The following is a 10,428-nucleotide window of genomic DNA, read 5'->3' on the forward strand; positions in this document are numbered from 1 at the left end:
TCAACTTGTTAAAGAACTACATTTCAACCTTTAATAAGTAAAATAACTCCACAGAGTGTCAGTATAAATCTGTTTTTACTGTTTTACTGTTGCTCTTTCTATCTGCAGGACCAACATGCTGTCATACTGCATTCTGGGAAATGTAGGCGAACTAAACTTGTTAAAGAACTACAAAAACTTTACATTTTCAACCTTTAATAAGTAAAATAACTCCACAGAGTGTCAGTATTAATCTGCTTAGTGGATTTTAAGGTGGAATTTTGAGTCAGAGTTTGCAGCTCTTTCTATCTGCAGGACCAACATGCTGTCATACTGCATTCTGGGAAATGTAGGCCAACTCTATTCATTACAGAACTACAGGCTCTGAGTGTCAATGAGGCACAAATTTAACATGTTTTACCTTTAATAAGTAAAATAACTCCACAGAGTGTCAGTATCAATCAGTTTGGTGGATTTTAAGGTGGAATTTTGAGTCAACTTTTACTGTTTTAGAGTTGCTCTTTCTACCTGCAGGTCCAACATGCTGTCATACTGCATTCTGGGAAATGTAGGCGAACTAAACTTGTTAAAGAACTACAAAAAATGTACATTTCCAACCTTTAATAAGTAAAATACCTCCACAGAGTGTCAGAATCAGGTCTGTTTGTCGTGTTTTAAGGTGGATTTTTGAGTAAGAGATTGCAACTTTTACTGTTTTAGAGTTGCTTTCTCTGCCTGGAGCTCCAACATGCTGTCATACTGCATTCTGGGAAATGTAGGCCAACTGAATATGTAACAGAACTACAGGCTCTGAGTGTCAATGAGGCACAAATTTAACAGTTTCAACCTTTAATAAGTAAAATAACTCCACAGAGCGTCAGTATCAGGTCTGTTTGTCGTGTTTTAAGGTGGATTTTTTTTCTTTTTCTTTAATTAGCTTCAGCTTCTTCATCCCTCCCTCCCTCTTCCTCCTCCTCCTCCTCCTCTTCCTCTGCTGCACTCTCACATCCCACAAACAGCTGACTGAAATCATGACAATAGGATGATTGACTGATTGATTGATTGACTGATTGATTGATTGGATTGATTGTGTGCGAGCAGGACGATGATGGGATTGTTGTCTCTTCTTCTTCTTTTAAGCAAACAAACACAGAGCGCCACTTTCTTTTCTTTTTTTTTTCTTTTTTAAAAACTTTTTCTATTGTCCTTCGCCTCCGTTTCTTTTCAAAACTGACACAGTCCGGCTGAGGAGGGTTTTTTTTTTTTTTTTTTTTTTTGGTGGCGTTGGCGCTCGCTGCGAGTGTGATTTTTTGAAAAGCTGTCAGACACACACCTCCTTCCTCTCCTCCCTCCATCCCTCCCTCCCAGCAGGAAACAAACCACCTCTTCCTCCCTCTCTCTCTCTGTCTCTCTTCATCTTTTCTTCTTCTTCTCCTCTTCTTCCTGACAAAGTGACAGATTCACGAACAGGCAGACAGAGAAAAGAAAAACAACAGGAGATGCACAGAAGACGAAGAAGAAGAAGAAGAAGAAGGGTCGCTTATATACACTCAGAGTCACTCCATCACCTCCTCCTCTTCCTCCTCTCATCTCTCCATCTCTCTTTTTTTCCTCCTCCCTCCTTCATACACAATAGTTGTCCACTGTTGTCCATGTTTCCCCTCCTCCTCCTCCTCCTCCACCACCTCCTCCTCCCTCAGGTAAACCCAGTCCTTTCAGGGTTCCCATAGCAACCGGCTGCTGTTTGTCAGCCAATGGAATCTCAGTCTCAGTCTCCATGGTAACCGGGCTGTAGAGGAGCCAATCTGATAAAGAGTCTGTGGTCCTCGTACGTCCGGTTATTTTACTGCACTGGAATGATCGGCCTCCTCTTCCTCCCTGCGCCTCCTCCTCTTCCTCTTCCATCCCTGCACCTCCTCCTCTTCCTCCCTGTACCTCCTCCTCCTCCTCCTCCTCCTGTATGTGTGTCCGGGGGCGATTACTGCCACCAAAAAGCAGGAGCAGGCCCCTCCTGGGTGCTCAGATGACTCAAGTAAATATTGATGTTGGCACTTTATGCACTTCAGTAACAGAGCGAGGATGGGAGGATGGGAGGATGGAGGGAGGAGGAGGAGGGGAGCAGCTTTTTTTTAATTGTTTTTTTTTAATATCATCCTTCTTGTAGAAATACGTTCCCCCGCCTCTGAAGCATCAGCATCGGCTCAGAGGAGAGAGAGAGTCAAAAGAGGAGAGGAGGAGAGGAATGCTGTCCGTCAGAGAGAGAGGAGGAGGAGGGAGAGAAAGAGAAAGAGAGGAGAGGAGGAGAAAAAAAAAAGAAGAGGAAGACGGGAGGGAGGGAGAGAGGGGGGGCGTCACATTCATGCAGAGGTTCGTCACATGCTGAGTCGGCCCGAATTGTTTCTCTCCTCCTCCTCTTCCTCATCATCGTCATCGTCGTCGTCGTCCCGTTCTTCCTCTCAGCAACTGGCAAGGTCCCACGGCAGAAATAAACCACAAAAAAAAACTATATCGCGCTTATGATTGGTCATAATGTCGAGTGTGTGTGTGTGTGTGTGTGTGTGTGTGTGTGTGTGTGTGTGTGTGTGTGTGTGAGGGCTGGTGGTCCGCACACACACTGCGAGGCGTGGTGGGCGGGCGGTGATGATGATGTAGGTGAGGGGAATCGTCCTGTGGCTGAAGATGAGGAAGGAGTAAAAGGAAGGAGGGGGTGCAGTGTGTGTGTGTGTGTATGTGTGTGTGTGTCAAGGTGTGTGTGTGTGTGTTGTTATGTGTGTGTGTGTGTATTCACAGGCCGTTGCTATTGCGGTGTGTGAGCGGAGGTTTGGACAGCTCCACTACTCCGGCTCGGCCTTTCCCGATGACTTTAGGAGCGCGACGCAGAAGTTTCTGAGCTTCTGTGAACGCCTCAGTCAGCTCCTTCTTCCACTGCACGAACTCTGGATCACTCTGCACACACACACACACACATACACACACACACGCACACACACACAGAGACACAGACAGGCAGGTGCACACACACACACACACACACACACACACACACACACACACACACACACACACACACACACACACACACACACACACACACACACACACACACACACACACAGAGGAATACACACGCACGTACACAGACAGACAGACACAGACACATACACACACAGGCAAAAACACACACACACACACACACACACACACACACACACACACACACACACAGAGGAATACACACACACAGACATACAAGAATATATACACACACACACACACACACACAGGCAAAAACACACAGACACACAAGCAGACAGACAGAGGAATACACACACGCACGTACACAGACAGACAGACACATATAGAGAGACACACACACACACACACACACACACACACACACACACACACACACACAGAGTAAATAAAGGGATCAGTTCTTTGTTTCAGTGTTTTTGGCTCCAACATTAAAACAGAGGAACAGGTTTTTAGGTTTTTAGTCTTTTATATTTTAGGTTTTTTTTTACCTCACACTGCAGAACGAACTGTTTCCCTCCTTTAATACGCAGCAGGATGCACTTCTTGTCTTTAATCTGCGTCTCTTCCACCGTCACGATCTGCTCCATCGTCAGAAGGTTTTGCTGCAAACCCAAAAAGAACCAAAGAGAAGGAAAGAGAACCAGAGTTACCATTTTATCACTTTTTAAGATCTTTAGCTCCACTCTGTGATTGATTAACCATCACTGGACATTAAACTCCTAAACTCACTTTTATATCATCTTTATGTTATTGTTTATTATTAGGGCTGTCAGCGTTAACGCGGTAAAAAAGTCAAAAGTAAAATGCAACCTGTGTCAAACGGAGTTTAACTACCACCGGAGTACGTGGAGTTTGAGTTAGCACCTCCACGTTAAACACCCAGGTGCAGCCAAGCCAGCCTCAGCTCCACCAAAGGACCATTTTGGAGTGTGGGAGTCGCAGCAGAGCCGTGATTGATTCCCAGTTAAGACACTCTGGTAAGAAATGCTTTACATTATGGGCTTAAAACTGCCTTCAAATGGAAAATAACAGGATTTTAAACATGCAATTCAAAACACGATTAATCGCGATTAACCATGGAAATTCTGCGATTAATCTCGATTAAAAAAATAATCAGCCCTATTTATTATACTTTATTTCTTTTCTTTGTTAACTCTCATCAGGTCCTGAATGATAATAAAAGATTATTTCAACTTGATTCATATCAGTTAAAGTATAAAAATATAACCAGGAATGATATGATATCAGTATTTCTGGTCCTAATCTGCAGAATAGAACAATAATCCTGATGATATAATTTCTTTCTCACAACCTCAACCCAGATAAATACAATTAAACAAACGTTTTAGGTAAAATATAAAGTTTAAAGTCTGAAAATAGTGAAAATGAGTCTGAAGTTACGTCTTATTTTTATCCCAACAACAGTTCAAACCCAAAAATATTCAGTTTACGAAAAACATGACATCATCACATTGTGATTTGGCGCTATACAAATAAAGATTGATTGACGTTTGAGGATCTAAAAGTTCATTGTTGTAAATATAGATGTTTATATTGACATTACATATAATATATATTAGTCAGAAATCATACAGTATGATGGTGTAAACTAGTAATTGAATGATTTGCATTAGTATATAGATTATATATTGATATCTGTGAGGAAGCTGTTATTCCATCAATCATTGATTTATGACGTAGTGGAGGGATTTAATAAGTCTTCTTCTTCTTCTTCCATCATGCTCACTGTTCACTGTCAGTCTGAACATTGTGCTTTCTTTTTCTCTTTCACATCAAATCATTCAGGTTTTATCTAAAGTCTGAAACGTTTTAAATTGTCTTATTTTGTCTCAACAACAGTTCAACCCCCAAAAGTATCCAGTTTACTATCACATAGAAGCGCTAAATCATCACAGTAGAGGATCTAAAAGCAACATTTATACTTAAAAAAGTGACTAACACATTTAATGGACTAATGGTTTGAGCTGTAAACTGTAGGAATGATTATGATGTGATGTAATTATATTAACACAGACTCTCTTCAGACTCTCTCTTCAGTCTCTCTCTTCATGTCTCCAGTGAGGGGAAGAGCTTTACTGATGATGACACATAGAAACAACTAAACTCACAGCTGATGTTTCTACAGCAGGAAAGAGAAATATATTGAGGCTGTCTGAATGTAAATGTGAGATTCATATCAAAACATCTACAGTCTGACTCTCTCTCTCTCTCTCTGTCTCTCTCTCTCTTCCTCTCTCCCTCTCTCTCTCTGACTCTCTCTCTCTCTCTCTCTCTCTCCCCCTCACTCTCTCTCTCTCTCTCTCTCTCTCTCTCTCTCTCTCTCTCTCTCTCTCTCTCTCTCTCTCTCTCTCTCTCATTAAAACAAAGACATTTCCTTTAAAGACTTTCTAAATATCTCCTACAGAAGCAGATAAAGGTGATAAACTAGTGTAAACATGAACATACAGACACTTTCACTTTATGATCTACTGCTGCAGGATTATTAGGAGAATCTCTGAAAGTCTGCAGAGAGTCAGCATGAGCGCTCTTATTTTGAAGGTTCTCAGCACTCGCAGACTTCCTGAGAACGAGTTCAATTTCCACCGGGTCCGTCAGCTGTGCGTTACAGCTGATAGGCGCCTCTCTAACCAATGAGAGTGTTTCAACCAGCAGCGTCAACAAAATCGGGCCGTTTAGTTGTGCTACTACTACAGTAATTACGGTAGACTAAAGGCTCTCGTTCAGATTTGATTGGGCTGCTGTAATTACTGTATTAACAATGCAACTTCATTTTAACCCTTAAACAGGCAGGAGTGGAAAATTAGATGTAAAAAATCCTTATTAGTTATGTCATTTGCACCTAAAGGAAGGAAGGAAGGAAGGAAGGAATGAAAGGAGGGAAGAAGGAAGGGAAGGAAGGGAGGAAGAAGGAAGGAAAGGAAGGAGGGAGGAAGGAAAGAAGGAAGGAAGGAAGGTAGGAAGGAAAGGAAGGAGGGAGGAAGGAAAGAAGGAAGGAAGGAAGGAAAGGAGGGAAGAAGGAAGGAAAGGAAGGAGGGAGGAAGGAAAGAAGGAAGGAAGGAAAGGAGGGAAGAAGGAAGGAAAGGAGGAAGGAAGGGAAGGAAGGGAGGAAGGAGGGAGGAAGGGAGGAAGGAAGGAAGGAAGGGAGGGAGGAAGGAAGGAAGGAAGGGCGGGAAGAAGGAAGGGAGGAAGAAGGAAGGAAAGGAAGGAGGGAGGAAGGAAGGAAAGAAGGAAAGAAGGAAGGAAGGAAGGAAGGAAAGGAGGGAAGAAGGAAGGAAAGGAGGAAGGAAGGGAAGGAAGGGAGGGAGGCAGGGAAGGAAGGAAGGAAGGAAGGGAAGAAGGAAGGGAAGGAAGGGAGGAAGAAGGAAGGAAAGGAAGGAGGGAGGAAGGAAGGAAAGAAGGAAAGAAGGAAGGAAGGAAGGAAGGAAAGGAGGGAAGAAGGAAGGAAAGGAGGAAGGAAGGGAAGGAAGGGAGGGAGGCAGGGAAGGAAGGAGAGAGGAACGAAGGAAGGAAGGATAGAAGAAAGGAAGGAAGGAAGGGTTGGAAAAAAGGAAGGAAGTAAGGGAGGGAAGAAGGAACAGTCAAAACAGAGGGGGTCAAATTGTCTGTATCTCCTGGTGCACGTTGTCTGTTTAAGGGTTAAAAAGGCAGGTTTCTCTCCCAGAGCTCCGCTGCTGTAACGCTGCAGGTGTGAGTTGACACCGAGCAGAAGGCGGAGCTAAACCGTAGCGCTGACCGACCCAGTGGAAATCCTCCGTGAGAGTCCTGGAAGAAGTCTGCACATTTCCGACTGGAGTTGCTGCACCTGAACGCCTCTCAGGTGTGAGGAGGGGGGGATTACTGTTGGGCTACGAGCATGTGTGTGTTTGTGTGTGTGTGTGAGGAGGGAGACACACACACACACTACTGATTGGTTGGGTGGCAGGGGGGGCGGGACTACAGCGCTATGAGGTCACAGCGGGGGTCGTGATGATGTCACACTCACCCCATCTCTGTTCATTTTAAAATGTTTAAGCCACTTGTCCTTCAGTGAGGAGACGAGACAGAGACACACAGACAGACAGATGATGGTACACACACAGACAGGCGGCAGCAGAGCTCGCTTCAGGACAAACAGACGGACACATGATGATGATGATGATGATGATGATGATGATGATGATGTAATGTGATGAAGCTCACCCGTGACTCTCCCTCGCCCCTCCACTCCACACGGTTGGGGAACAGATAGAAGTATCTGCGCTGCCACTGAGTCAGGAACGGGTTCCCCAACTTCAGCATGTAACCGTGCATTATGCAGTCCTTCCCTAGAGCGTAGTCTGTACACACACACACACACACACACACACACACACACACACACACACACACACACACACACACACACACACACACACACAGGGACACACAGGGACACACACACACACAGACACACAGACAGACACACACACACGCACACACACACACACACACACACAGGGACACACACAGGGACAGACACACACACACACACACAGGGACAGACACGCACACACGCACACAGGGACACACACAGGGACACACACATGGACGGACACACGGACAGACACACGGACAGACACACACACACACACACAGGGACACACACATGGACGGACACACGGACAGACACACGGACAGACAGACACACACACACACACACACACACACACACACACACACACACACACACACAGGGACACACAGGGACACACACACACAGGGACACACACACATGGACGGACACGGACAGACACACACACACACACACACACACACACAGGGACAGACACACACACACACACACACACACACACACACACACACACACACACACACACACAGACACACACACACAGACACACACACACACAGACACACACACACACACACACACACACACACACACACACACACACACAGGGACACAGAGCAGGTTAGAGGTCATGTTACATCCAGTAAGATTCAGACTCTCACAGCTGAGTTTTAACCCTTTAAATTTAAACTAAACCCCGAGATGTTCTTCTTCTCACCTTCTTCGTGGCCCAGCTGTTTATTCTTGGCTCTCTTTCGAGCTTCGTTCTTGTCCGTGTCGGAGTTAACGGCCTCGTAGACCGTCTCCGCCACTTCCTGCTGCCAGCGCTCCGATATGACCAGAGGGAAGTTCTTATAGAGCTCCTGGTCACTGTCCAGCAGCTGATACACACACACACACACACACACACACACACACACACACACACACACACACACACACACACACACACACACACACACACAGAGACACACACACACACACACACACACAGGGACAGGGACAGACACAGACACACACACACACACACACACAGAGGAACACACACACACACACACACACACACACACACACACACACACACACACACACAGAGACACACACACACACACACACACAGACACAGACACAGACACACACACACAGAGACACACACGGACAGACACAGACACACACACACAGAGACACACACACACACACACACAGACACACACACAGACACACACACAGACACAGAGACACACACGAACACGAACACACACACACACACACACACACACACACACACACACACACACAGACACAGACACACAGAGACACACAGAGAGAGAGACACACACACACACACACACACACACACACATACAGAGAGACAGACACACATACACGCACACACACGAACACACACACACACACACAGACACACACGAACACACACACACACACACAGACACAGACACACACACACAGGGACAGGGACAGACACACACACACACACACACAGGGACAGACACACACACACACACACAGGGACAGGGACAGGGACAGGGAGACACACACACACACACACACACACACACACACACAGGAAGTCACAGATAGGTTTATTATCTCATTTATCTAAGCAGGTATTTCTCCCACTGAGATCAAAGCAGCAGCTCATGATGATGTAATCATGATGATGTAATGCATAAATCAGTAACATAAACGCTGTCTGATGGTTTCAACTGGATAGAAATCAGTGTTCAGGTAAAGTTTTTGATTCTGAACATTTTCTCTTCCTTCCTTCCTTTTAATAATCCGGCCCACATGAGATCAAACTGGTCTGTATGTGGCCCTTGAATGAAAATGAGTTTGACACCTCTGCACTAACAGCAACATAAAGACACAATAAATAAATAAATAATCATCTCATGTTTCTATTCTCTGTCAGATCAGATAAACATGAATGTCCTGAGGGAGAGCTGCAGTCAGCCGATACACAACAACAATAATATAATATAATATAATAATAATAATATAACACAACACTGACAGGACAATACATCTGATTTAGTTAAATGGTTTCTATTAAAAGTGAATCAGCTGATTTAAAGTGTGATACTGAACCAGTGTCTGGTTTCTGAGAGGATTTATGGAGGTTTAATAGCGACAAAAACATCAGAGATAACCAGGAAGTGTAACGATGCGTTCAGGTTGTATTCGGAAAATTGGAATTTCTGAGTTTGGATTTGAAGCTCGGAAGAAGCTCAAAGTTGTAGGTGTGTGTTCATACTGTGTGTTCAGAGTGTCAAAAAGTCAAAAAACTGGAAAATGGCAGAATTATATCAAACACTCTGGCTCCTATTAACCTTTATAAATGATGTTAATGTCGCTAAACAAACATATACTTATATAATAACCCTTAAAGCTCATTTTTAGGTTGACATGATGGGTTATATTCACTCTTGTTAATATATGAAGTTGGTTTCAAATTGCAGCTACTGTGAATTCCAACTGTGCCTACTATTCCCAACCTTATTTATTCTTTATTTATTTATTTGTGACTCTAAAGTAGGCTTGAAGTCTTGAAGTCTACAGTGTGTGAATAAAACATTTAATTAAAAAATGCTCCTGTCATAATAATCATGTCTCATTAAATCAGACGTACTCTCAGCAGCTGTCCAACTTCTATCTGTGGATGTGTTGTTATTCTACATTAACCTTCCTGTCGTCCTCCCGGGTCAAATTGACCCCGTCTGTTTTGACTGTTCCTTCTTTCCTCCCTTCCTTCTTTCCTTCTGTCCTTCCTTCCTCCCTCATTCTCTCTCTTTCCTCCCCGCTACCTTCCTCCCTTCCTTCTTTCCTCTGTCCTTCTTTCCGTCCTTCCTTCTTTCCTTCCTTCTTCCCTCCTTCTCTCTTTCTTTCCTTTCCTACCATCCTTCTTTCCTTACTCCATCCCCATTTCTTCCTTCCTCCCTCCCTCCTTCCCTTCCTTCTTTCCTATGTCCTTCTTTCCGTCATTCCTCTTTTCCTTTCTCCCTCCCTCCCTCCTACCTTCCTTCCTTCCTCCCTCCCTCCTT

At 44.4% G+C, this 10,428-nt stretch overlaps 1 protein-coding gene across 1 annotated transcript in view; it reads right to left on the bottom strand.

The window, feature by feature from the left end:
• Positions 1-2,316: 2,316 nt before the first annotated feature.
• The window catches only part of grk3 (G protein-coupled receptor kinase 3), a 79,350-nt gene continuing 71,238 nt past the window's right edge, over positions 2,317-10,428 (bottom strand). Inside the window, exons 16-19 of the mRNA XM_053339553.1 lie at positions 8,085-8,247; positions 7,216-7,352; positions 3,504-3,617; positions 2,317-2,925 (exon numbers count right to left, since the gene is read on the bottom strand). Of these exons, the coding sequence (XP_053195528.1) occupies positions 2,764-2,925; positions 3,504-3,617; positions 7,216-7,352; positions 8,085-8,247 (576 nt within the window). The 3' untranslated portion in view covers positions 2,317-2,763. The remainder of the gene's footprint in view (positions 2,926-3,503; positions 3,618-7,215; positions 7,353-8,084; positions 8,248-10,428) is intronic.

Source organism: Scomber japonicus, chromosome 19, assembly GCF_027409825.1.
Source record: "Scomber japonicus isolate fScoJap1 chromosome 19, fScoJap1.pri, whole genome shotgun sequence".
Lineage (NCBI taxonomy): Eukaryota > Metazoa > Chordata > Actinopteri > Scombriformes > Scombridae > Scomber > Scomber japonicus.